This window comes from Takifugu flavidus, chromosome 4 (assembly GCF_003711565.1).
Source record: "Takifugu flavidus isolate HTHZ2018 chromosome 4, ASM371156v2, whole genome shotgun sequence".
NCBI classification, from domain to species: domain Eukaryota; kingdom Metazoa; phylum Chordata; class Actinopteri; order Tetraodontiformes; family Tetraodontidae; genus Takifugu; species Takifugu flavidus.
The window spans coordinates 6938228-6966184 of NC_079523.1; the positions used below are offsets into that span (position 1 = coordinate 6938228).

Genomic DNA, 27957 nt, shown 5'->3' on the forward strand with positions numbered 1-27957 from the left:
AGAGAGAGAGAGAGGGAGAGAGAGAGATCTTCCTTCTAAACCAACCATCCAGCGATGGCCGATGGTCTTCATTGAAACCCTCTCTTTGACTCCAGCCCGACTGGACGTGCAGCAGGAGCGTCCGCAGACAGCATGGATGTGCCACATGAGGCGAACCGCAGAAACTGAAGCGAGCGCCGCGTAAAGTTTCCCCTGAAGAAAACAGCGTGGCCGCGACCGAAAAAGCGCCCAACTTTACGCGCCCTCTTGCTCGCTTTTCTTTCACTGTCCGTTTGTTGGGATTGTTTTGGATTCCGCCGTGTGGCTTTTTTATGATCTCCCGGGGACACGTGTAGTTTTTTTTTTAGTTTTTTTTTTAGTCGGGGTGGTCTGCCATAAGTCAGGAGACATGCAGCTTCTTGGTTGGACCGTCCTTCTTCTGTGCCAGTGGATCCTGCGTAAGGTGAGATTCTGACTTATGATTTCTAAGCATTCGAAGGAAACAAACATACAAACACAAATTGTCTTTTTGGAGGTGTGCGCGTCTGGTGCGTTTACGGCCGCCATGTACGTCTCAAACATGAGGGTGCAGTCCTTAGAAATTAACTTGATGGAAACTAAAATAACGCTCAGTCTTTAAACTCGTTATGATTTCAACAAGAACTGTTTCCCGCATCTCGTTTTTAAAGTTGGCAAAGACGCGTCGGCGTTGCTACATCGAGTTTTGATAGTTCTAATCATAATATGACTTTTGCCTCATTAAAACGCGCGTAATTTCTCTTCTCTCCGCGCGTTTCTGCTCCACTCCAGACACTCCAGCTGCCCTCTTATCTATTTATTATCTCTCTGCGCTCGCAGCAACTTCTATTAATTTTCCTTCTGAAGTTTAACACGCCCGTGGCTTGTGTTATTATCTCAGTATCGGAACAGTTTTGTGATCCCAGCTTGGCTCGGACGCTGCTGCCGCTGCCGATTGCGCGCGTCCGTTTGACGCGCGTACACGCGCGCACATTTGGCTGTTCTATTAGCGTTGACTGCGTTGCAGACACAGTAATAATACTAACATTTATGCTCATGAAGAAAACATTTGAGCCACACAAGAGAGGGCTAGAAGACCCCCTGTCCTTGATGCACAGTCTCCGAGTTATGAAAGGGAATAAAAACATGACCTTTCACTGTGATCTGCTTCTCCTTCCTCTGCCTCACCTCTGACTCTTCTTTCTACTTTGACCATCTTTCCTCTCTCACACATTTGTCTGTTTCTCCTCTATCCCCGATGATTGTACATTTGGTTGTAAAACGTGTTTAAAAAAGACAGTGTTGTTAAGAGAAGAGGTGGAGGGAAGTTCTTCCAGGTTTTTTCCAGGTTTCTCCCCAGACATAAGAGTATAAAATGGGGACTCAGAGCAGTTGTGTGTGTGTGTGTGTGTGTGTGTGAGGGTTTTTTTGTTTTTTTTCCAGAAACACACTGCTGACTGCTGGCAGATTGGGGTTAGGTTGTATTGTGACAGGTAATAACACGTACGCTGCTTTTGAAGATTGAATGCAAATCATCCTTTATCCTGGGCGGAACAGCTCTCCTTCCTCATGAGAGCGCAAGTTGGGTTCGACTATGATGACCGACTTGCTATTAGATTATGTCAGCTGTGCTTTTCAGTAATGCGCCATTTGAATATGGGCTGGATCATTCTCCTTTTATTTATATATTTATTCATTTTTGAGGGAAGAAGGAGCCATAAGAGACTTGTTTGTTTTCAGCAACAATGTGGCGTCGACGACACGCCGATTCTGCTGACATAATATGACACGTTAACGTCCCGAGAGCGCCATTAGTTTGAGGGATTAATGGGGGAGAAGGCGAAGGTGATATTTTCACTGTAGGGAGGAGGAATGAGGAAGAGGAGAAGTGAGTGGCGGGGAAGCGAAAAGCACCCCGAACCACATCTCTAACTCAATTTCATGGCCACTTTGAACAAATCTTTAGCGAGCTATTACTGTACAGCGGGTTTGAGGCCTGTTAAAATGCATGTGTACGTGCATCAGCGTGTGAAGCGAAAGAAGACCAAATACCCTCACAGCCAACCCTCCGTTTCTCAGCAATATAGACCCAATTTTCCAGATTTTTAAAAACAGAGGAGGGTTTACATTGAATACCAATATCTGCAGGTGGGTTCTCACTTTCTTTTTTTGGCTCTATAAAATAAATAAATAATGCACATCTCCAGCACTGCAATATTATCTTTTTTTTCTCTACCTTGTGCTTTGAAACGATATCAACAGTAACAGCGCTACAGAAGCAGAAAAGATGTGTGAAAAGCCTCTTTGCTGTTTCATGCTCCCAGTCGGAACAATAGCATTAGCCGGCATCTCAACCTGACAAAATCCTCTTATCTCTCCCCATAAACCAACTCGCTGTATACCCCAGGGATATTACAGCAACTGAGTCACTTTAATTTCATTATATATATTCTGACTTCCGTTGCAATCTCGTATCATATATTCTGCACTGCTTTGCATTCCAGGCAGCCTCGCTCCTGCTAAAACATGTGCCTCTTGTTCGTGCCCACATGTTTTACACTTTTACAAGCTGTCAAAACAGCAGAATGGATTTTTTTTTCTTCCTACTGTGAATTAAAGCAGGTGGTTGGTGGTTTCCTTCCCACTTCCTGTATCCTTGACATCTTGTCCATGCGTCCATCTGTGGAACATCTAAACTGTTAAACAGCCGAGATTTAACAGGCAGGAGGGAGGTGGGGGTGCGCAACACCACACTGTAATCTCTGCAAATGATATTCCCTGTTCCCATGAACTGATTAGATGTGTAATCTGTTGAATCATGATGACAAGCAATTACATTAGTGCGGTATCCAGTGACTTATCCCAGAGATCAGGACATTCTTTAACTGTGCTGGGCTCACATTTGGGCAGGATTTAATGGAGACCAACATGGTTTGTTCCAGATTAATAACAATATCTTCTTAATGTTTTTCCTCCAAATTTTAAAAAATGAGCCATCACATGCTTGGTTCCACCCTAGTCCATGAATCAGCCTGAAGGAGAAGAAAATTTAATTTAACTTCATGAAGATGTCATATCTCTTAGACTAATGTAAAATAAAGCATCGCCGCTGACGTGCTTTAAAAAAAAATAAAGACAAATTCGGGTTATAAAAAACAGCCTCATAATCTCACGACTGTTCTGCAATTTCTGGATCCGGCTCGTCACAGATCCAAGTTTAATAATAGAGCCTCAAAAATGAACACTGCATTGGCAAAAAAACTCAATTACGAACAACAGAGTGCACTTTCTGCCTGACTGACAGCTCAACTAGACCTGAAGTTCCAAGAAAGGAAGCCTTATTATGTCTGCAATTATTGATAAGGTATCATTTTAAAGGCACAAAGGAGAGCTGCTGATGCTGCTCTCACCTGGACGTCGACCTGGCTCAGACATTTTGCTTATATTCAAGCATTTAAGTGCATTGCTGCACTTTTTTAATGGCAATATCATCCATCATGTTTGTAGGATAATCCTGCTTTCGTTAAAGCTGAATTTTGTGCTATTGATTTTAAAGCAACGTGAAAGCGTATTTAAAATCTTTATTTACTTTCAATACTCAAGAAAATGATCTTTTTTTCAACCGAGAATGTCTTTAGCCCAGATTAACTTGTGCTGCGTCAATCTCTTTTTCTGTATTTTTGCTTCTGTTTCCTTGCAGAACAGAGCCTGATGTAAATTAAACACGTGCCTTCATATATACAGAGACAAAACCAGACAGACGGAAGAGAAAGTTGTGGACTTTTCAAACTTGAGAAGTTAAATGTCTCATTTTTTGAAGCCTGGTTGCATATAAAGGTGTTTGCAGCCAGTCAGGAACACCAGCTGATGTGTCTGCTGTTTACTTCTGTAGGTAGACAGAAAACAACTGGCATTTATTCTGACATTAAAAAAATGATGTTTGAATAAAGGATTTTCATCACAAACTTTGTTACGCAGACATAAAGCTGTGTTTGATGTGAGACTTTGTGACATTCAGTCACCTGAGTTTATTTTGCTCTAAATATATAATTTCTGGAACAATTAGCATGTGGAGGTGCACGACCATCTGACGCTGACAGAAGATTAAATTGTCTTCCTGCCTGCCTGTCGGTCCTTCCGTCCATCCGTCCGTCTGTCTGTCCGTCCAGCCAGGAAGATAGATAGATAGATAGATAGATAGATAGATAGATAGATAGATAGATAGATAGATAGATAGATAGATAGATAGATAGATAGATAGATAGATAGATAGATAGATAGATAGATAGATAGATAGATAGATAGATAGATCTGGTCAGCAATTCAACAGCAGCAATTCAACCATCCCATCTTTCAAGAATCTGTCCACCGCACCATCTCACGAATAAACTGTCTTTTCTAAATTATTTTTGTAGAACAGTCAGTGGGAGCAGATGATTTTCTATTACCTAAAACAAAAACAATAAAAAAAGAAAACAGGAAAAAAAAAGTCTTTCTGTTTAATTTTACAAACGCGCCTCCAGCTGTCAGAAGAGCCTCGCTTTGGTTTGGGTTGAGTAGATTGCCAGATGGTGGGCTTTCAAGCTGCAAATAGTGTTGGTGATTGGATGAAGTTTGGGTTTTTTGTTTTGTTTTGTTTTATTTTAATTTGGGAGGAAAAGTATGGAAAGTCTGAGAAGCAGACGTAACAAGTTGAATGCAGAAACCATTTTCCATTTGCTTAATTTAACTTGTGATTCCACCTGTCATATATTTTGGACATAATGTGTATTTGTCTTTATTTAGATTCAGAGTTTTAGGACAAAGCGTCACATCTGAGTCAGCAGGAGGAGACATTAACACACAACATCGCTGCTCCCAGGGTCTGCAGTATTTTCCTCAGCTGAGCTGCATCATGCTCGATGGCTCGGACACTGTAAGCCAGAAATATTAGTTGGACATTAAATTGATCAAAATACAATCTTCCCTTAATGCTCTTATACTGACCTGTAACAACAGAAGAGTACTGCTGACATATTGTCACTTTGGAGATTGCTTTAGACATTTATTGTGTCTATTTCTAAGTGCTTTGAACTAAAAGTCTTATTTTAAGGAGGCTGCAGCACTGAAACGCGTTGACATTTTAGAATGTGAGCATAAAACCAGCGTGAAGCTCCATTTTGCCTGAGAACCTGAACCTCCTCTTTGAAAGCCTAACCCCATCACTACTGATAATGTCCTAAACCCTTCGGTGACACTCTGCAACGGCGCCAATTCAGTTCATCCAGTCATAATAATCTCTGTCAAAGAAACAGGAGGAACAGAGAACTTCTGGAAAATGGTTGAAGCTAACACCGAATGGATGACTGAACAAAGCTGAGCTGGTTTTTACCTCCCGATCGACACAGACCACAGAAATAAGGCTTGAACCCAACAGGTGGCCTGATTTTTCTCAGCTCTGCTGCTGTGTATTATTGTCAATGAAGTTGGAAAAATACAGTTAATGACTCGTCTTAAAAAATAACACGTGACCGCCCCTCGTCCTCATAAAGCCTTCCCCTGAACATAAAAATCCCTGACCTGTCACTGGAAAAATGTGGTTTGGAGCGGCGACGAGAAATACGGCCAGAGCGACGCAAAAGCGCAGTGCCGGGCTCCACATCAGACTGCGCGATCTGCGTCTCGCTGCCAGGATAATCTGGAGAAGACCTGCCCACAGCTGCTACCTCAGCCCCAAGAGGGTCTTACATCTCACAGCCTGACCCACTGTCGAGCCCCCGACACGGCTTTCTATGTCACTGCCAGCTGGATCGAGGGGGGGTTTGGTGTGTCTTCAATGTCAGAAAGCAGTCAGAAAGTTCCCCGATTCTCGATATTACTGACCATTTTTCTCCTCTGAGGCTTCCGCATTTTCCTCCCTCCTGTGTGTGGCAGGGAGAAGGAGGACAAGGGCGAAGCGCACATGGAGGTGCGGGTCAAGATAAACACACCTGATCTGTCTTGAACTGAGTTCCACCTAAACTGCAGCGCACACTCACGCAGCATTTTAATGCATCCCCGCCCGCCTCAAAACACGCGCGACCATTATTACAATAGCACCGTGTGTGACTCACCAAGACTTATAGAGCCAGTATGGGAAAATTGCTCTCCAAGAGGAGCTGCAGGTGGACAAAAATGTCTGGAGGGATGATAATGCCTGAAAAGGAATCAATTTGAAAACATTACTCCCGATTTGTTCGCCGCAAAGATATGCAACGTAGACACGTATGCGGCGAATGGGGGATGAAGTATAGGTGTAAACACACGGGTTCAAGCTGCAGCTGCAAGGTTGTTCGTGCCATCATGGACAAGGTGGAATAGGCAACGAGCTTATCTGAAGCAATTACCACTGAGGCAATATAGGTGTGATGGCAGAGCGGCGAGAATGAAGCAGGGGTATTAGAGCTGGGCGTGTCCCAGGCATGTAATGCCGTTTGCTAAAAGGGATGCATACATCACTGCACCGGGGCGGAGGGACAGAGACAGCTTCAATCACCATTACCCAACAGTTCAAAGGCTGAGTTTAATGTTTTAATATTTAAACTTGATTCTTGCACATTCGGGCCGAAGCATTCATTCCATTACATTCCCAACAGACTAAAACATTGGGGTGGGGGGTTCCATTTCTCATCCAAATGGTTTTTTCTTAAAATTGTTTTAAATTAAAGCATCCAAAACCGCCTCAACGGCGAGGCTAATCCCAAAAGCCCTGATTGTCCAGCAGGAGCCGGCCCCCGGTGCATTCCTTGGCCGATACTTGTGGCGGCTCACAAACAGTGATAAAAGTCTTAATCTGCTCTAACAAAGATTTCAAACATGTTGTGAGTTAGTGAACTAGAGTCTGATGATTTAAATCCTGTTTTTAAGCACGTTTTAACTTGGACCGACTTGTTTGTCATTGGCGTCTTTGTTAAGTTTGGATGAGTAAAGCAACGTGGGAAGACCCCGGGGGGCAAATTGGTCACCCCCAACATCACACCACTCCACTTCAGGATCAATGAATGTTAGCAACATTTTCATCTTTGTTCCTTTCCCTCATTCTCACTTCTTCCCGCTTGTGAGGAGGTGTAGAAACAAACCGCACACGCTTATGTCTGACATGTGTGACGGGCAGCTCAGGCTCTGTGGAGGCCTGCAGGCATACGGCATGGCGCCGCTGCCTGTGGTCAGTGTGTTGCCTGGTTGCAGCTCCCCCCTGGGAGCAAACACATGCTGTGCTTCATCACTTTTGCTATTTGATACAACAGCGTGTGACGGCAGCAGAACACACGTGCTCACTCGTGCAAGAGAGAAGTATATGGACTGAGCAGGGGATCCCACAGTGCCCACAAAATGTGTTGGTGTGTGTGTTTCCCTGTGTGTCGTGTTAAATGTGATTGCATGATCGCAATAAATGTGAGCGTAGGACGTGAAAGTATTGGGCATTCTAGGGTTTGTTTTTTGTTTTGTTTTTTGCAATATTTTCTGATTAATAGTGACACGTCTTAAGGGGGGGGGTCACATGCAGCAGGAGCGGGTTTTGTGCATGTAATGAAATATTAAAGTGTAATCCAAGTGACACCAAATATCATAACTCACGGTGCAGCCGGCGGAGAAATGCTCAGGGTCAGCTTGAAGTGAAGACCTTGCCACAGATGGGATTGTGGGAGAGGGATTAGTTTTTTATCATTTTTTAATATCCCCACCTTGGCCTGTAATGTATTAATTCAGACATGCATTGAATTTATTGGAAAACTGCGACTGGAAAACACACGCAAACACACCCACACATCTCCGTATCTGAGTTAGACTGATGACCCCGTTGCCTCGTCTGGCTCTACTGAACCCTCGGTGCTCTTAATAAACAAAGGATCCCGCTGGAATCGACTGGGTATACAAAGATCTGGGGATTTGTCGTTGTTGGTAGGAGACATGTAATAAAGGAGTGTTGTTTGTGTTCCTGTTGGATTTCATGAGCGACGCTGGACGTGTCGTCGAGATGAAAGCAAAAGTGCCTGCATGAGCTGCTGCGCGGACCTGGAAAGATCTTCATATATTGTGTCTTGGACCAGGTGGTGATGGAGAGTGGCTCGGGAGATTTCAGTGGAGAAGCGAGTGCTCGGCTCAACCATTTGGCGACAATACCCTCGCACTTCTTTCACTCTATTTCTCTGACTTTCTCCCTGACACTGTCTTTCATCTGACACCCCTCTCACCTGTCGCCTGCCTGTCGACACATTTACAACCGAGCTGCTATTTTTCCCTCCGCTGCCACATTTCCACTGTTGCATGCGTCCCCTCCCACTACCACCTCTATACCGGCCACCTCACGCTTCTACTTTGCCAGTGAGACTGATTCAAATGTGGCAGGAGAAGAAATAATATGTGTGACAAGAATCTTATGGTTTCTGGGACCAGCTCTGCGCGCCGATGGAAACGACATTTGGCATTAATTTTTCTGGGTTGCCATATTTTTAAGCACAATGCTTCTTAGAACTAAACACAGCGAAGCAGAGAGGACGGAGAGATTGATGGGGGTGGGGGAGAAGGTCTGGTGTCTGCGGAGGCAACCAGAGTAGACATTCTCTCCTTTAACTTGGTCCAGATTGGCCCAAAGGAGGCTGCTGGGGAGGCAGTGTAGGTCAGGGCTGAGGACGAGGGGGGGGGGGGGGTGAGTGAGATGAGAAGATCCAAAAAATCAACCACTCCTGAGTAGGGTCAAATAATGTTCTATTGTTAAAGCTTGAATTTTTTTTTAAAGGTTTTAGTCAAATTTATATTGATATTACATTTGCATAAAAACGCACAGTTTAATTCTTAGATTAAAGTTTTTAACTGTGTTTTTTAAGATGCATCAAGGCATCTTTAGGTAATCTTTGTTGCTGCCTTACTAAAAACAGTTTCTGAGAGTTAGAAAGTCATGACCTACTGTAAATGTGGATAATTCAGTAAAAAGTCTATTATTCTGTTGGTCTGAACCATTGTGTGAGCGCATCAGTGCAAAGCAAGTGTGCAGCAAAAGGCAGGTGATTGTGGATGCTGAAATTGTATGTGCACATGCGTGCGCGGACCCTGCCAGCTGCACCGTAGTGTGCTGGCAAATGTTTTAGGTTTTGGCTTCATTTCCCTGCGCGTCAGGTACGAAACAAAGGCTCAAACCTCTGCTCTGCTTTCACTGCGACGTTTCTGACTCTGAGTCGGCAGAGCTGGAGTTGCCACCTTGGGAATGTGGCAAAAATACCGACTGACGTGAGACGGCGATGCTATTTGCCTGTGCACAAGCCTGTGTTGTGCGTTTGTGCCCTTTCCCTGGAGAGCTGCATTTAGTTTTAGGACAACCAACCATAACTGCAGCACTCTTCGAGAGAGGAGGAAACCGATCCCGAGTTGCCGTTCACCTGGAGCCGTAGTTGTCTTTGCTCACCAGGTGTCACCCTCCTCTCAGTAGAGGAAAGACCCCGACCTGCATGCAGTGACACGACAAGGCTGTGACAGTGACATAATGTGCTACCTGGAGAATCAGACAGAGACCGAATGAGGGCTAAAGTGAGAGACAGAGGAACAGATGGAGAAACAGGCACATATGGTCCAGCAGCGGGAGTCTGGCCTCTCGCTGCAGAGCGCCGCACCGTTGTTTGTTCACCGCAGACATAACGCAGCCCTGGAACACTGGAACACCCACAAGACCTGGTGGGAAATGCTGATCGAACTCTTCTCTTCATGATGAGCCGCCAGCAGTGACGTCTTGAGCGCTGGACGATTTCCAAAGCAGTTTGTGTTTAACCGGTAACAGCTTTGGAATGAAATGCCTAGATCAATTTAATATACAAACTCTGGGATTTATCTCCTCATGGACAGAAGACTTCATTTTTCCTCATTTCTTCTGAATAATATGAGCTTTGTTGCCGGTTTATTCATTTGACCTCATTCAAATATTCAGGTCATCTAATTTGTGACCGTTTCTCTAAAACAAACAAGCAAACAAAAACAGCTTTCCAGTGTTTGTGTAGATAAGAACAGATCTGGGGGCGCTAGCTTATCTGCGCATCAAAGTTTGGCAAAGTTGATCCTTAGATGATGGAAAATATGTGCGTACCTAAAATAACTCCACATGTGACAACTAAGCATGAGGGCAAAGGCAAAATCTGTGAAGTTTATGGGCTGTGAACCACAGCGTCCCACCTGCAATGGAGACACAAATGGTGTTTTAAGTTTTGTTTTTTTAAAAAGCCTGAAGATATTTTTATTCCTTCTTTTTTGGAACACTTTCCACTCCCCAAGTCTCCATCACATTTATATTTCCATACAGAATCATTTTTGTGGATAACAGAAAGAGCTAAGTATGAAAAATGTGAATGCTTATCACGTTAGCATTGTCATTTCAGTCCTTAACTACCCTCTAAGTCCCAGGCACAACGCCGCTGCACTCCATTGGGAACTTTTCTTGTTTCGGGCACTAATTTCCTTCACCTCCTTTTCTCTACCACCCTTGTTGGTTGGGTGTTTTCCTGCAGTCGAGATAAGGAGGCTGGCGTGATCTCGTGTCTCGCAGCATCAGACGGCAGAGTATTGCGAGTTCAATGGCCCGCTGAGCCACATAAATCAAACACATGCACACACAAGGACACAGAGAGAGATTAAAAAGATATCTGTGAGAGATTGACTACCGTGTTGCCTTGTAAAATTGAACCGCCGAGAGGTTAAAAAAAAGCAAACATACCTCTGTGTACGTATCAGCTCTCCCCCTCTGCGGGGGTTGCATGAATGACTAAAGCTCTCCATTAAGAAACACATTCACGGTGTACGACCCGAGGACTTAACCTCGGAGCACTATCAAAAATGAAGTGTCCGCTCATTTTTGCCTGCGTGTTTGTGGGTCTCACAATTTACAAAAACTACTCACCAAAGCAATTTGTATTTACCTCAATGTGCATTAGCTGCAGATTGTCACACTGAGATTAAAATGAGGTTTGCAAATGAATAGTTAAATCTTTTTTTTTGTAATATCCTCCTGTTTAATCCATGAGGTCAGTGGTTCACACGAGCCGCCATATCAATTCTTGTAATTCGCATTGCGGCCCACCGTGCTTACATCCCATACGCTGGTTTAGTTATTGTATTTTACATGACAGATTACAACAGGCTTTCAAATTTAATGTGCATCCTGAACCGCTGTCTCCGCAAACGGTCTCCAGTAATGATTTTTTTTCCCACCCCTCCCCTCAGCCACAAACACCCTTGGTGTCTTTATGAACACTGCTTCGACTCTGATTTCTATATTGGAGAGAACTGATTTTCATCCGCGATAACAAATGTGCTTTGGTGAGATATCAACACGCCCTCCTATTTCCATTTACCACATCTGATGTAGGAAAGATTAGATTCTGTTGCCAAATAGTTGACTTAATGATTTCATTCTTGTTCCTCATGCAGATATCAGCCAGCGCTGTCTCATTTCCAGTGCTGAAGTGGAGGTTAAACTCGGTCACGGCACGTCGTACACCTCAGACTGTCACGTTCGCAAAATACGAGTGTAACACTGCTGCCTGTAGTGTATATATTTGAATCAGAAGAATCTCTTTCAAATGAGAGAACTTGCAGTGCAATATCATAAAGAAATTAATAGTTTGAGGTTAATTGTGTTCTGTTTGAAAAATGTCACTACTGATGCTTCTGTAATCATTTTTTATATATTCAACAAGTCCTCTTAGTTAACAGACTTGAAATATTATATCCCTACTGTGAGGGAAAATGGGTGAACAGAGACTATGTTATTAACTATTTCAGTGCAGTTATCTGCGTTTGGTTATTCAGTTTTGTCGGCAGCATGCACCTTCTTAACATTCAAGGGGTCCACAGGCTTCTCATGTTTGGCCGAAAACTAAACATCTGCATTCTCGTGGTTCTGTAAATGACAAAAATCATTAAGATTAGAACCCCGGTTGGATTTGTGACTATAGTATTACCGGATAAGTTTTTCAACATCTGGATGTTGTTTTGGAAACTGTCTCAAAATGTACAAAGACAAAGTGGGATTCGAACACTTTTGGCAACTTCTGAGACGTTAGTGAGCGGAGATGCATAATGTCATTACTGATGCATCCAGCAGAGGGGGATGTCAGGGAGCTCAGAGGGACTGAAGGTGAGGATAATGGTGAAAAAAGATCTCAGGTTAAATTAAAAAAAATAAAACCCAAAATGAAATAAAGATGAGTCCTCCACTGAGCCACAGAGTGAATATAAAATACTTCCGTGAAATATACATGGCCGTAAGGGGAGTCGAGCAGAATGCAAAACACCAAAGTCCACCCGTAACCTACAATAACACCCTGATCCTGAGCCCGCCGATCATCTCAGAGCGTTTACGCCTCAACCCAACCGCAGCGGTACGTCCGTCATAACCTGCTTACAAAATGAGAGAGGAAGACATGGAGGAGTAGAAGCCATCTTCCACATTTAATATGATTTGGTGTTATTTTTCTCCTGTCTGTGAAGCCTTTATTATTGCAGATTAGCTTAGCGGTGAAAGGTATTGATTGTGAGCCAGAGCCCCAACTGGGACAGAGGATGGGGGAGCAGAAATGGAGACTATGGGCTGTTAACAGCAGGTGTGTTTTTTAAAGAAATGCTGTCTTACACTGCCAGGTAATCTGCTGTTTTCCCCCACATGATGCATTTCTGCAACAATTAACTTGATTTTTATGAACTTCATTAAATAATTTGGAGATATGTGAACCTAAATGAATATATGCTCTGGGAGTGTCGATCCTAGTATCAATTTCAAAACTGAAATTAAAAATCTGTAAAACTATTCGTATTAGTATTACATAAAAGTCTGAAATTAGACACTTTTTTTAAAGGTTAGTTCGATGCTCTACTGCTCATTTACCAAACTTTCCCATGTTAAACACACAGAGGGACATTAGTTTTGTTTCTTTAGACATAATAAAAAAAAAGATTTGTTGAGGGGTAAAGGAAGAGAAGACATATGGAGATAGTGAGTGAGTGGTCCTATTCTTAGCCCTTTGCAGTGGGAAAGAGGACTAATGATGCCTCCTGACCTTAATGGCTGGTACTCAAGGTCAGCCCTCCACTGATGCATCGTGGGTAAGGTGTTCTAGACCGCTGAGGTGCACTGAAACTTGTTTGCTTTGCCATTTGAGTGTTATTATTTTCCACAGTTCAAGCTGGTTCCTTGAGTAAGAGGTACACGTGCGATCAGAAAATGAGCTATTTATTTGGCGGTGCAGCAGCTGATTTCAAACTAACACAGTTGGTTCCATAAGTTGAGCCTGCTAAAAACAAAAGTATTCTATAGTGACCATTTTGCCTGATGGCTGATGAGAACATCAGAGAGGCCGACAGGACACAATTTGCGAAGGAAGTGGGACTAAAGTACTGGAAGACTTTATTGTGTTGTGTTGTCTATTTATGCTTCTTCAGATGAGTGAAGCCAAATCAAAATATCGCTGCAGAAAACAGTCGCTCATTGCTGCCGCGGGTCAGTGCCTCAAAGCAATCGTCTGATATTAATTTGGAAAGAAACGCACAACTCGTGTCCCTTCATGTCCAACCCTGGGAGGAGAATTAGCTGGAACATCATTTAGAGCGTATAATAAGTCTGAAAACATTTCTTATGTTTGCCAACAGTCATCAAAGATATGCATATGAAAACAACCAATAAGCGAATGATAAATATACCCAGGTATGTGCACACACCTCCCAGGATTCTGATGAATCAGCATGTCATTAATTATATCACGACTTGTGTCTTGGGGGGGTTAGACTTAGAGTTAGACTTTTAGGTACGGGGCTCTTCTGCTGACAATACTTTGTCTGACCTGTCTTCAAAGAAGTGATAAAATCTTGAAGGTGGAAAGACAGAAAGCATTAGGAGAAGAATAATGAGAGCCCGACTGGATGGACGGCTTAATGTTGAGTAGAAGGAGGTTGAGTCGCTCCGTCTCGCTCGCTTGGATCGTTAATTTGTGGACTAATTAGCAGGAATACCACAGTTGGACTGCGATGCCTGCATGAGGATGCGGAGCAGGCATGTCTCTGTCCTGTGTCTGTGACCTGCCTTGGCTCCAAGGCTCCTGGCTTGTTAGAAATGACAGATTGGTGCACCCCCTACCCTGCATAGCCCACCACCTCCACCGCCATCGTTCCTCTAACCAACCCACCCATCTGCTCTGGATCTGTGCCACACACTTATGGTGTGTTTGAGCCGTGTGGGTGTTTGCACGCGTGCCCGTGTCAGTCTGTTCGGGTTTGTCACTGTATGTTTGCATGAACCAGTGGGGGTAAACTTAAATCCAGGCCTCCGTGACTTTGCTGTCGAAGATGCCGGCGCCGAGCTGTGATGTCATTTGTCGTCGTCTGCTCTGTTTTCTATATATGAACACTTAATGCGTTCCTCTGCTCGAACGTGCAGACGATCTGTTGGCTGCTGATTTAAACTATGAATTCGGCTCAAAGCGGTTGGGAATCCTGCACCCCAGCCGTCCGAAGACTTGTGCAAACGTGCTCGAATTGACTCCGCGGGTCACTCTTCATTTCCTGTGTTTTCTCTTTCTTTGTGGATGAACCACGTCAGCCGAGCTTTTCATCAGCTGTCCTCGGATTTTTATTTATTTATTTTTTTAACGACCCAGACGGCACAGTGAGCCCTGCCTCCCCCGGGCCTGAAAACATTCATTTAGATAGTGCCAATATCCAATCTTCCAATATGTTTCTTCTGGATGTTTCTGTAAGGGGGAAACAGAGGAATGTATCAGTGTTGAGATCCTTTGGTCAGTGACATCACATTTATAACGTCCGCATGTGTGTGTGTGTGTGTGTGTGTGTGTGTGTGTGTGTGTGTGTGTAGCATTGTAGCCCAGGGACAGTGGAAAGCTGCCCCAGACAGTAATTGAACCACATTCTCACTAAACTATGAGTCACCAGACTTTGTTGGTTCAGAATCTTTTGAATCAACAGAAATGAGAACACATCAGTCATCCAAATGCTCCTTTGGATCGATATTCCTTTCAGCCAATCAGTAGGCATAGGCAGGATAGTCCACATATACTTGCTGGGTGACAACAACATTACTGTTAGGACATAAATGTAAAAACAAAAACTACAATGACAAGCCTGTGAGGTGGCTGAGTACCTTATCATGGGATCGTATCTCAACAAATACTTAGCATGAAATACGACATCTCTAAAATATTAAAACACAGCACAGCTAATCAGATCAGAGTGCTATTGTTATGTACCAGCTATCTCACGCCACGCCTCAGGACACGCCACGTTAACAAAGGTACAAAAGAATATTGTGCATATCTCATGTTATGCCTGTGCAGTTTTAGTGTCTTTGTTGTTGGATTTCTTATTTCAAAACAGAAATGCCAGGAACAACAAGCCTCCTTGTTTCCCTTTACTTCCTCTTTAACCACTCTCTTTAATCCATTCTCCTGCCATAAGTGGAGCTCCAAAGCCATTTCTAGAAATTAGATTGCCATTCCAACATTTATTTTACTCTACGTTTGCCTTTACAGCCTGAACACCTGTAGCCGTTCATGGGGCGAGCGACCATCCCATAGATAGATGTGGGGGAGTGCCGCAGCCATAAATTAGTCTGCTGTTTTTGTTGTGAGACTGCAGGCAGACAACTACAGTCGGTGGCCTGAGAGATACCGCCTTCACCTAACAGAAGCAAATAGCAGGACACAAATAACAGAAGTGGGCACAATTGTCTGTGAAAGGCCACGCTGTCTTTTCTATTTCTGTTCGCATCTACTTTGATATTGCACCTCAGGATGTGAAGCTAAAACAAATGAGAGGCTGACAGCGCTGTCGGAGTGATGCAAGTGAAAGAGTAAAAACAAAAAAAAAGCAACACAGAGGGGAAAATACAACAGATATACATCAAACAGTTACGGTTGGATGGATGGATCAGCTCACCTATTTAGTGTCATGTGACCCAGCTTTGCAAAACATGTAAAAAGTGTTGAATCCAACTCAAGACCAGGTTCAGACAGGGTTTCATATGAAGTATATTAAGCTTTAAGCAGTTATTGAATCAGGCTTCCAGCTGGGGTATGCATGTGACCCCCGTCTTGCTGAAGACAAGCAGGGCTGCCGGTCAGCACTCTTGTTCCCCTGCATCCAGATGGTGGATGTGAAAGATCCCAGTCAGGGGTCTTAATGCTATGTCCTTGAAACCAGATTTCTACACCAGCAAAGGCACACAAAAGGTAGTAGAGGGGAAAACTGAGTCTAGCGCACACATTCAACCTTCATTCTTCGTGTCTGTGATGCTGTGTCCAGGGTCTTCTACTCAAATATGTTTCCTTACTAAAGTTGCATGAGTGTTTATCTCTTTCTCTGTCTGCCAGCCGTGCTTTTGAGTGCTTGCTTTATCCTCAGAAGCAGGTGTGTATTCCTGCGTGTGTGCATAACCTTGTGAACAAGGGAATGTCACCATGCCCTGCTGCCAGCTTCTCTGGGGGGTTTATTCATCCCTACCTCTGACTGTTTTCTCTCCAATTAACTCAGCCATCAGACCTCGTGAAGACGTTCTGCCCCCGAGCTGGAGGGACACCGTCCCCTTGCTGATTTGAGCTTTGCCCCCACCCAGGATTGCTGAACCCCACTGGGCATCAGACCCTTAATGCAAGAGGATTCTTAACAGCGGGGAAGCAATAGAAATGGAAACCCTTGGTCTTTTCATCTCTGATTAATCACACCATCACATCCTGGGTTGACTGACTGTTTTTCTGTGTGAGAGGGAGTCGGTGGATAAAGAATCAGAGATGGAGCACCTCCAATTAGAGGTTTTATGTTGTTCTGTGCGTCTTTGTTGTGCAGTACCAGCATTTTTCGTTGTTTTTTTTACCTTAGGAAAAAAACGAGATTGTTTAATCCCCTGTGTACACTGAAGTCTGCTGAGAAGTTTGAAATCTGTTGGCATGGTGGGACAGGTGAGAGCTGGAACCTAGGGAATAAAGAGAAAAAGTACAAAATGTCTTTAAAACTTGATGGATGGATGGATGGATGGATGGATGGATGGATGGATGGATGATGGATGGATGGATGGATGGATGATGGATGGATGGATGGATGGATGGATGGATGGATGGATGGATGGATGGATGTCAAAATGAGTGCATTTTCATGGCTATACAGGGGAAGGCACCATGGAAGAAATGGGAAGTACCAAATAAAGGATGAAAATGGAGGAATGGCAGAGAGGTCAGACAAATGAGGAAAGGATGAAAAAACTGAGCAGTGAAGGACGACGGAATCCAAGTCAGACTGAAGTAAAATGAAATGAAATGTGCAACTGCAGGTGGCTGGAATAAAGGGAAGGCAAATGGAAGGAAAAGGAGCCGGTCTTTATTATGGTTAGTGACTCTGACACGCTCGTGTTGCGCTCAGCGCCAGTCCATCCGTCATCTAGGTCTCCTACTGATGAGCGCTGGAAACAAATCTGAGGAAGCCGGGCTTTATTTCGCTGCCTGACTGCCTTGTAGGAGTCGTCACAGGCCCGCGTATCCGTCCAAAACTGACACCTTCCGAGCTCAGTCTCACCCACTGGGGATCTCTGCATCTCGTCTCCATGTTCCCATCTATCTCATCTATTCATTATTAGATTTTTTTTCTTCCTTTGCTGCTGGTCCCTCGTGTGCATTTCATTATTTATCTCAAATGTTCCTTCTGTGAAGACGATGCCTGGTGTATATGCTATGAGTTGCGAAACACAGAGGGTATCAATCACTGTCACTTAGCGTCTCCAAGCGTCACTCGTGGTGCCAGTAGTCCGAGTGCCTTGCACCTCGCCTGAACCGCTGTTGCGCAGTCTAACCTCGATGAATTTCCACATCTTCCAATACATAAATCCTTGACAGAATAAAATGGTGATGCTGGTGGTGTAGGAGGAGGAGGAGGATGTAGTTGTGGGGTGATGACTACAAGCATTTTTTGTGCTTTTGTACTCAAATGTGTGTTTACGTGTTTCCAAATGAGAAATCCAGCTGCACCACGTCACTTTTAATATTCGCTGGTGCCCATGGCGGCCTGTCTGGAGAAGCTGCCTCCGGTAGCATACTTCTGAAACAGTTATTTAGATGAATGATTAAAGTTAAGCCACAGCCAGCCAGTCTCACCACTCTTATTTAAGGAAGAATGGGATAGCTGTCATCTTTTGATGCATTGCCTGCCATCCTGCATGCAAATACCCGAAGCCTCCCTTTCTCCTTCGGCCCTCCCTTCCCCTCCGGTGGGTCCCCAAAGAGTCACCGTGGGTGATTGATCGGGTTCCATGGCATCGCTGGAAATGTGTGGGATGTCTGCCCACCCACCCTGCCAACCAGGCAGGCAGAATCACTCCTGCATACCGATCTGATGTGATCAGTGAGATAGGAGGAACAAAGAAGGAGTGGCGCACACTGTTGATCTATGGCCACTGAAGTCAGGCCCCCGAGAGCAAAATCTTCTTACTTCTGATAGATAACGCTCACTGCTGTTTGTATTCTCTCTTATCCTTATCTGAAGGCCACACCAACATGCTAGAAATCTCAGAAAGTCGTGGTTAGGGTTAATCTACTTTATCCTTCAGTTGTGAGATTAGCTCTAAATCACAATGTTCTGTGATATCAAAAGGATCCTAGATGAAGAGATTAACATTAACAGCTTTGTATTACTTTTACTATCCTGCTACCCTCTCATAATATCATATTTTAAAAGTTTCTTTTATTTCTTGTCCTAAACTCCTTGTCCTATATTGTGATTGTTGCCATTATTCCATAGTAAATGTTTTTGTTTTATTTTTTAATAATTTTGACATGAATTTAAGATGTAATTGCAGTGCTCTGATTGATCCAAAGGGACCTATATTAGTGGTTTGGGCTGATCAGGTGTGTAGAAAGTGGATATCCATGTCTTCATGCAGATCTGGAACATTCCCAGGGATTTTATGCATTACAAACTTTGCCCTGCCATATGCCACCACTAGACATCACCTGCATCGTCTTTAAATGTATCTACAGGTTTTGATAATCAGCTCTTCAAACAACGCATGGCTCCACTGGTGAGTAGTCTTGTGAATACGCCACTCTGCTTGTAAATGAGTAGCTGTTTTATCGGGTTGATCTTGTTCTCGTATTGCAGACTGGACCGGTGCAGTTTCAGCAGATGCTTAATATTAAACTACTTGATCACATTTGGGAGATGGGATTTAGGTAAATCTACACCGGCAAGAGGGTGATGAGCAGGGATGTAGGCATATAAATATGAAGGGTAAATGACAACTTTAAGAGCACTGAGAGGTTCAGAAGAGCAGAAGAGAAAAATATCTTACATTTACTGATAGAGCTTGAAGACGCTTCATGAGGAGGACCAAGACAATGACATCGAAATGGAGGTTTATACTGCTGTTCTTTGAATGTCTCATATCTGTCTTATTTATGTAATATTTTGTGCGGCTGGCATTTCTGCAGATTCTCTTCAGTCCAATCTCAGTAGTATCTGCAAGACTTTGCAATAATGTCACCATATAACACTTAAGCTAGCAGACAATAGCTTCATAAATCCCCCAATATGCACATAAAAAGGCAAAGTTGCACCCTTTCTTTCTTTCTTTCTTTCTTTCTTTCTTTCTTTCTTTCTATCTTTCTTTCTTTCTTTCTTTCTTTCTTCTTTCTTTCTTTCTTTCTTCTTTCTTTCTTTCTGTGTACAACAGATTGGTGCACCTCTTCTTTCTATTTTTCTGATAACCTGGGAAAATACTTCAACCTTTCTTTGCTAAAAATGATTTTGGAGCTGAGCTGGTCTTCTTGAAACAATATTACAGATATTACTTTTCAAGAAAACTCTGATTATTCTCTTTGGGGTGAAGTGATTCTCATCATTTCTTATTGCACTCATAATCTCAGCGCTTGTCGTATATATATTGTCTTTTTACCTATTCTCCCTTTCTTTGCACTTTCTTTTCATATTGTCTTACAGACCTCTTTCTGCGTTCTACAGTAGTTCTCTTATTCCTTTTTTCTTTTCCTCCTTCACTGTGTTATCTGCCGCAGCTCCATTTCCTTGCTCCCTGATACTCCCTGACTCAGTAGCTTTCATTTTCATGATAATCCAACAACACCACTGGACTGCGAAATCGCTTTTGGTGCCCCCTCCCCTCCCCCTTCTTTGCCTCTCTCTCTTTTTTCATGTTCCCCATATCTTTTTTTTTCTCTCTTGGCTTTATTTTACTTTATATAATCAAATGGCATTTTTGGGGCCTTCTGTTTTAAGTTGTTTTGTCTTTTCAGCGAGTATATGATCATTGTCAAAACACCGTTGGTGGTCACAACATCACGCCCCCGGTGACTGAATAGGTTTAGTTAGGTTTTCCCCATTTTCGGTGACAGCATTATGCAAAGACATTCAACCATCCCTTGATGTTCTTCATCTTCAGGCTCAAAAGCTTTGCGTTACAGTCAGATTTCGCAACATTCTCCTTATTTAGGGAGCTCATTTATAAAAACTAGTTTAGGAAAGTGTTTAAACAGGATCGAGAAAAATAATCCAAGTTCTAACAAGGATTTGAAAATGTTGGCAGTCTCAGTTGTTCTGTTCAGATACTGCTCCACAGAATCCGGCCCGCCACCACCACCACTCTATTTTTAACCTGGATTGAAGAACATTGAGGAACAGGTGATTGTCTGACCTCAGTGCTCAAACTGGAGCGTGTGGAAGCTCTGACAAACAGGGAAGTGACAATCCATGCAAAACCTTGACAACAAGCAGTGAAATTGTAAAATCATTCCTGAAACAGACAGAAAATCGGCACATTGAGGCCCAAACGCACTCGGGATTTTGGGCTAATCTCAACAGCCGAGCTTCAGAATTCTGGACTAACAGCATCTTAACCCTGAGTTCTGAACACTGTTAGATTTGTAGTAAACGGGGGAAGGAGAGACCCAAAAGAATTCAGATTGCAGGTACACTTTTAGGTATAATTGCTCAATGCAGCCAGACACAACAACTTTAGGCATTTAAAGAGGGAAAGTTTGGGACCAATAAGGCTGCAATAAGTCTTAGATAATTTGTACATGATCGGCCAAAGAAAGAGGAATTGTCCCTAAAGAAAGATGTTCCACCAACAAAGAAAGAAAAAAACATTGTTGTGTTGCTTTTAACACATTTAGGCACATTAATACCCTGGTATCCGCTCAGATGGGCTAGTCAGACCAGACATTCTCTTGCATTGACTCTTGCATACAAACCAAGAAATCCTCTACATTTGATCCCAACATGTAATAAGCATCATTAACCCATATCAGTTTAACCCAGCTCAGGTCATTTTGCTCCAGGACAAATTATTTTATATGCAGTTGTACCTGTCAAGTGTTTATTGTGCTGAGAGATTCAGTTAAGGCCATATCTAATTTATAATTATATGTTAAGGTGATGTGGCCAAAATCTGCACCTTCTTTTAATTTGAGGTCACACTTGGTGTTATTACAAGAAGGGTAAACCAACCACAGATTACATCTCTAGATCATTTATTGATTCACAGTTATGGTGAGTGTGTGGTTTAGTAGTTGATCCCTGATCTCAGTGTAAAAAGGTCTTCATTTCCAATCCCAGCTTGAGGCCATGTTGTCTCTATGTTTGAGTAGGAGAAGGTTGATGTGATTAGCATTTTTAGGAAGAAATGTTCAAATAGATCAACACTTTTAATGAGGCTGAGATCTAAAGAGACAATGTCTCTCACCTGGGAAATGGCAGCTGACCATTGACCCTACCGTTTACCATGAATGGTAATGAAGACACAAAAGAATCCCCAGATAAAAAAAGAAGTGCTGCGATACAGCTCATGGGCCATAGGGGGCGCAGTCACTTAAGGCTTACCAAAGTCAAATTTTAAACTTTATTTTACAATTTAAAAAGAAAATAGCTACGCGCTCGCATCATTGCGGATCATCGACCATCTCCCGTTATCCTCACTAACCAAAAATCCAGCTATCTCGTTTATTTAATCATCGACCTTTCTCAAATCGAAGGAGCCGATGTTTGGGTCTTTTCAACACTAAATGTTTCACCAAATTTCTTGACTGTTACAATTTGCCTTTTAACGTTGTGAATAAGGTCACGTACTTTTTAGTTTTCCATCAACACCCTGAGGAGATTATGGAATTTACCTCTTCCATAAACAGGGAAACAGCATTTTAGGTGACTTCAAAGTAAAAAGAGTGAGGTGCGCTTAGCTTTAAAACATCTTATTCTGTATTAGTGTCAATCGACTGCTCACAGATGGGCTTTGGGTAGCATCCTGAAAAAAAGCCTTCAAGTTAATTTTTGCCGTGCGTCTCTGCAATTCGTAGAATCTAAAGAAACAGTGAGTAAAAAGAATAACGAACATAAATGTCCATGGCTGGCGCTACAGCCTGTGGCTGCCTGCGTTGTGGGAGCAGAAGTGTGCATTTGACTTTTGCCTGTGACAGCAGATCAATGCAGCCTGCAGCCTAGAGAGAAATGAATTGATTGTCACTAATAAAACTCCAATTAAACAAAAGAACAAGACTGGGAGAGTGCTTCAAGTCAAGAGCTCTCATCTTCTCATCAGTCTGCATGGGGAAGGGGGAGTGTGAGGAGGGGAAAGGGGGATGGGTGAGGAAGTGGATGTACACGAGGGAGACGGTGAGCCGGGACTTCAGGATGCTCTTACTATGAACGAGGTGAGGAGGTTAGAGGGGCGAGCTGCAGATCAAATCAGCGGAGGATCGTATACGGGCAGGGAGGCAGTGCAGGAGAAGAGGCGGGGGCGATACCATTGATCACGTCTCCCTTAATGATGAAAAGAGATCGTAATTGTGGTGCCATTTGATATTTGAGTTTCAGCAGTCAATCCCGGAGCTCGCCTGACCTTCTCTGCTTTAATAACTGCACGTAAAGCCCTCCACCGAGCAGCGTCTGAACCCTCCTCACTGCTGTTTTTTTCCGCCTGCCATCCTGGAGTGTGTGAGGTACACTTGTAATCGTCTCGCTCAACAAGCCCTACATTTCATTCTTCCATATACGGTGTGGTTGGTTACAGGCCTCTCATCTTAGCAGCAACTCAAGGCACTTTTTGCTCATATGAACCTCCAAATGAAGTTAAAGATGATTAATGTTCTCCATTCCCAGAAAATGTACAAGATCTCCTTACTCTCTCCTCTTCTCATCTCACTTGCCCACTAATAACATTTTCTTCACTATCTCCCTCTAACGCCTGAGCTCTGTAATCTGATTCTTTGCTCTAATCTTGGATTGTGCTGTTATTGAGTTGCCTATATCATACATATGTAAAAGTCCCATTCATACCCCCCCCCACCCCCACCACCACCACCACCAACAACAACAACAACAACCAACAATCAACAACCAGTTCTAAATGGAGGAAATGCCGGTCAAAGGAGGCAACCCAAGGCTCTAAATATTGTTCGTCTGTTCAAGTTCCATCCATCCATCCATCCATCCATCCATCCATCCATCCATCCATCCATCCATCCATCCATCCATCCATCCATCCATCCATAGTATGAAATTCAACGTGACAAATCCGGCCAAGATTAATAGTCATCCCGAGCTTGGAAGCTGGTTTTCTTAGAAACTGGGATTTGGTCCTATAGAAATTGTTAGGTTAAACAAAAGCATGGTTCAGACTGGAATATCACAGCAAGGTGTGCAAAAGTTTCCCAGAAGCAATATTCGTAATAAAATTGCACAGACTTTTTTTAAATTAATTTTTAGATATCAATTTTGACATAAACCTTTGCTGTAGTTTAGCTTAAGATCCAATTTAACATAAACTTCTGCTTTAGTTTTGCTTAAGAATACACATTTTTGACAGTTTTAACGCTGTTGCTGCTAAAATACAAGGTTGAATCAGAGGTGAACATTATCATACAAACTGATTTGACTTACAATAAATTAAAGCATCCAATTTTTTTTCACACAATAAATAATTAATTACAATATTATTGTATGGCAAGTATATACAGTGCAAGTGTCTTCTAAAATAAACAAATCTAAGATGACCACTCGACGTCTAATGTCAGTGTCCCATTTTCTTGAAATAATGAAGGATAAATTGACACCAATATTTCCCAGAGACCTGGAATTTTACTTTATTTCACTCATATTTTAAACACTGTTCTCTGTATTTATTAAACATTATTCTGTAAGCAAATGTCCAAGAGGCAGACAAAAGTACATAGAAAAATTAGGATTAGACTAATGCTGACTGATAAAGGGTATTTACTGCATGATGGTAACTTTCCACAAAATGATGGATGCAGCCCTATGGGTTCCAGATGAATCACACTCTACTGCATATGTTCAGTTACCACCTACCGGCATCTGAAGTTGAGTGCCATGACTGCCAGAACATAATGCGTCTAAACTGTGTTTGCATCTGTGCACCTATAACAATATCCAGCAAACATCCATCTGGCTGTAAATGCTGCTTCTCCCCCATTAAATATGCGAATGGAGGATAAGAAGAAAGCTAAGCAGGAAGATGCATTTTTCACCGGCTGCAGCCACCTGATGTGACCTTATAGCAAGCATCCACTTTCTGCAAAAAAGTCTATAGCTCATGGATTTAATGTCAGGAGAAAATATTTGATTTCTCTGCTAACAAATCCTCACACTTTAAATGGATTTAGTGTCCAGGAGAAATCATATTTATGCTAATAAAGCCCATCTATTTATTGGTTTTTGTTGGCAATTTATTACTTTGCTGCCATAAAAGTGGAAACCCCTCTCCATACTCATCTTTTCCCACTTAATCAATGTTTGTTAAGGCTGCTGACGGTGTAGCTTCCTCCTCTTGTGCAGGATCACCCACACTGACCTGAGACCTCATCACTTTAGATCTTCGGACGTTTGACCTTGAGCCCAGGCTGAGGTTCATGGCACCATGTTGCCACTGAGGACGGTTAAGGATTATGATGATGGTGTTAGTTGGAGCTCTTTGCCATCGGCAAGAGGAATGATTAGGACTGCACCAGCAGCGCGTTAGCCTGACAGATGGCAACACACGGAGGTAGCTGACAGCACTGCTGACAGCGCGTTCGCAGGAAGTCCCCATCTTGCATCTTCCATACACACTTTTTCCCTGCCTATGTACCGATGCTTTCCCTGCTATCGTCGGCAGCTTATTCCTTATCAAGGGAAACAGCTTTCATCACAAGATCACAGTGAAACTGCAAGATGACTGGACAAGCCGAACGTCATCGCATCACAGTGACACAAGGGCACAGAGCCATCACCAGCCATCAGTTATCACACTTTTTTGAGAATTAGTTGCCTCGGTAGTCGATAAATTTTGTCACGTTTCCATAAATCAATCTGTGGTGAAATCAGCAGTGTGGCTGATTAATTAATGGCCTGATGCATTCATTTTAATGACTATGTTGAGTAAGAATGCTATAGACACTGCTATAAATGGCACTACGGAGTCATTTTAACTGATTATTTAAAATAAAAATAAAGACCCCACTGTTCTGAATATGTTAGAAGACAAAAATTATCTCTGCGAAAGGAGCAAAAAAAGATCTGAACCTGCTTTGTTTAATCACCAGCAGAGCAGATTTCAACTCAATCCAAAAACATCCTGGGGGGAGTACATGTAACCTCTCCTCTTCCTCTGCGATGCTTCTCGCTGTCACTTCATGACAGCTGAGGAACCTTGGAGCTCGCACACGCGGGTGTCTGTGTGTGTGTGTGTGTGTGTGTGTGTGTGTGTGGTGTGTGTGTGTGTGTGTGTGCGTGCATATTCTCGTAGGGTGAGAGTGTGTGTGTTTTTAGAACTTCAGTGTGTGACTTAACATGCGCAGAGATGAGACTGATGGCAGATGAAAAGACGACAGAAGAAGATTTCCAGTCAATCGATAAACAGCAAGGCAGCAGATTAAAGGCACAAAGCTGTCTGAACTAACAAAGACTCACATCCATTACCTTGCATGAAAAGTTGTTTTTCTCACTGGAGCAACACTGACAACAAAATTAAAGCGTCCCTACAAAAATAGATGGTTTTGTTTCTCACATTGGAGAGATGAAACAGAGACAACTAACTTATGTGATGCCAGTGGCGATACGGAAGAATGACCCACGAAAAAAAAAACTAAATTAGCATTGTGTTTGACAAATGAATGTGTTCTTATACATATATTTGTATGCAAATATATTGAATGTAATATGTGTATTCAAGATTTGCAACAGGTTTAGCGCTGCTACTGTGAAAGATCTACAAAACCAAGACATGATTTAAATATTTACATCTGTTGATTCAATGTTAATTTGGGCCAGTGTTAAACAGTTAAATGGCTCTGGAGAAGCTGTTTGCAGTCTTGTGCTGTAGGACATTCATACTAAACAGTTTATTCAATGGCTTAAACTTTATGAACATTCGTGCTGGTGTTATTAGTTCTGTCTGTTTTAAAGAAATTGCCAACTTTCACCCATATATTTCTCTTTTTGTTTGTTCTTTAGGTCCAAGGCTTGGAAAAGCAAGTGGACTCAGACCTGGGACCAGTTGGGTCTGTGATGAAGACGCTACCATACGGCATGGGAGGAGGCTCGACGGGCACGACAGGGGGTGTAGTCAAGCCTCCATACCAAACACGCGTTTTTTCCACATCGATCGATCAGACACCCATGAAATCCAAACCGCCCACTTATAATTTCTTTTATCCATACGACTCCACCCGGAACCAGTCGCTGCTCCTGGACCAGACAGGCTATCGCTCCAAGCGCAAGCCCTCACTAAAGACAGCCATGAAGACCAAGAAGATCTTCGGCTGGGGCGACTTCTACTTCAATGTCAAAACCATGAAGTTCAGCTTGTTGGTGACAGGGAAGATTGTCGATCACATCAACGGAACGTTCACGGTTTACTTCCGCCACAACTCATCCAGCTTGGGCAATGTGTCCGTCAGCATCGTGCCGCCCACCAAAGTGGTGGAGTTTAAGGTCCTCCAGCAGCAGCAGGTGTACACCGAGCAGGACGTCCTGATCCAGGAGACCCACCAGTCCACCATCGACCCTAAAGAGGCAAAGACCTTTAACTGCCGCGTGGAGTACGAGAAAACCAACAGGTCCAAGAAACCCAAACCCTGCCTGTATGACCCGTCCCAGACCTGCTTCACGGAGCACACCCAGTCCCACGCGGCCTGGCTCTGCGCCAAACCTTTCAAAGTGATCTGCATTTTCATTTCCTTCTTTAGCATCGATTACAAGCTGGTTCAGAAAGTGTGTCCGGACTACAACTTCCAAAGCGAGCACCCTTACTTTGGATGAGTGAGAATGAACTGAAGGAAAAAAGAAAAAGAGACAACGTTAAATGAAATGTTGATGATCATGGAAACAATAGTCATATTGATTAAGATGACATAGGGGACAGTTTTTGCCTCTCCTCTGCTGTGAATTGTGGATCTAAATCACATATAATCAAGAGTTAAGGATGGTTAGAATATGGCAAATTTCTCTGACTTATTTTCCAACTTTATATTTGCTAATTTGACTCCCCTCTCCCCCCCTTGTAAATAATGTATTCAACTTCAGTCCACTTCCTGTTTATCCATATTAGTTTCTCGGTGTTATATTTTGCATTTGGAGTTTATTTAAAAGTGGCCGGAAGCAGTATTATGCCCTTTGAGTTTGACTAGGCTATGCTGTATCATCACTGTATGACCGATGTAATGTTACAGTGGATGATTGGTTATCTTCCCCCAGCTTCAAACCCTGGATGTTAAGAGAGTTACATGTATGAGAAATGCTATGCGGGATACGCAGACAAATTACTGTATGAAAAAGCACATTAAAGTCTCCTAAACTGTCTCTCTCTTACTGTGTGAATATTTTTGTGTGAATGTGCACAGCAAAGTGATTGCATCTAATCTTTCAAGGGCTCCACAAAGAACCTTCAACCCTGAGCAAACC

General features: G+C 43.0%; 1 protein-coding gene across 1 annotated transcript; it reads left to right on the top strand.

Annotated features, from left to right (window-relative positions):
• On the top strand, positions 1-27855 carry LOC130524375 (neurexophilin-4). The gene is made up of 2 exons (XM_057030452.1): positions 1-442; positions 26509-27855. Exons 1-2 carry the CDS (start codon positions 389-391, stop codon positions 27313-27315), a joined length of 861 nt encoding a protein of 286 aa, XP_056886432.1. The 5' UTR covers positions 1-388; the 3' UTR covers positions 27316-27855.
• The last annotated feature ends 102 nt before the right edge of the window (positions 27856-27957 follow it).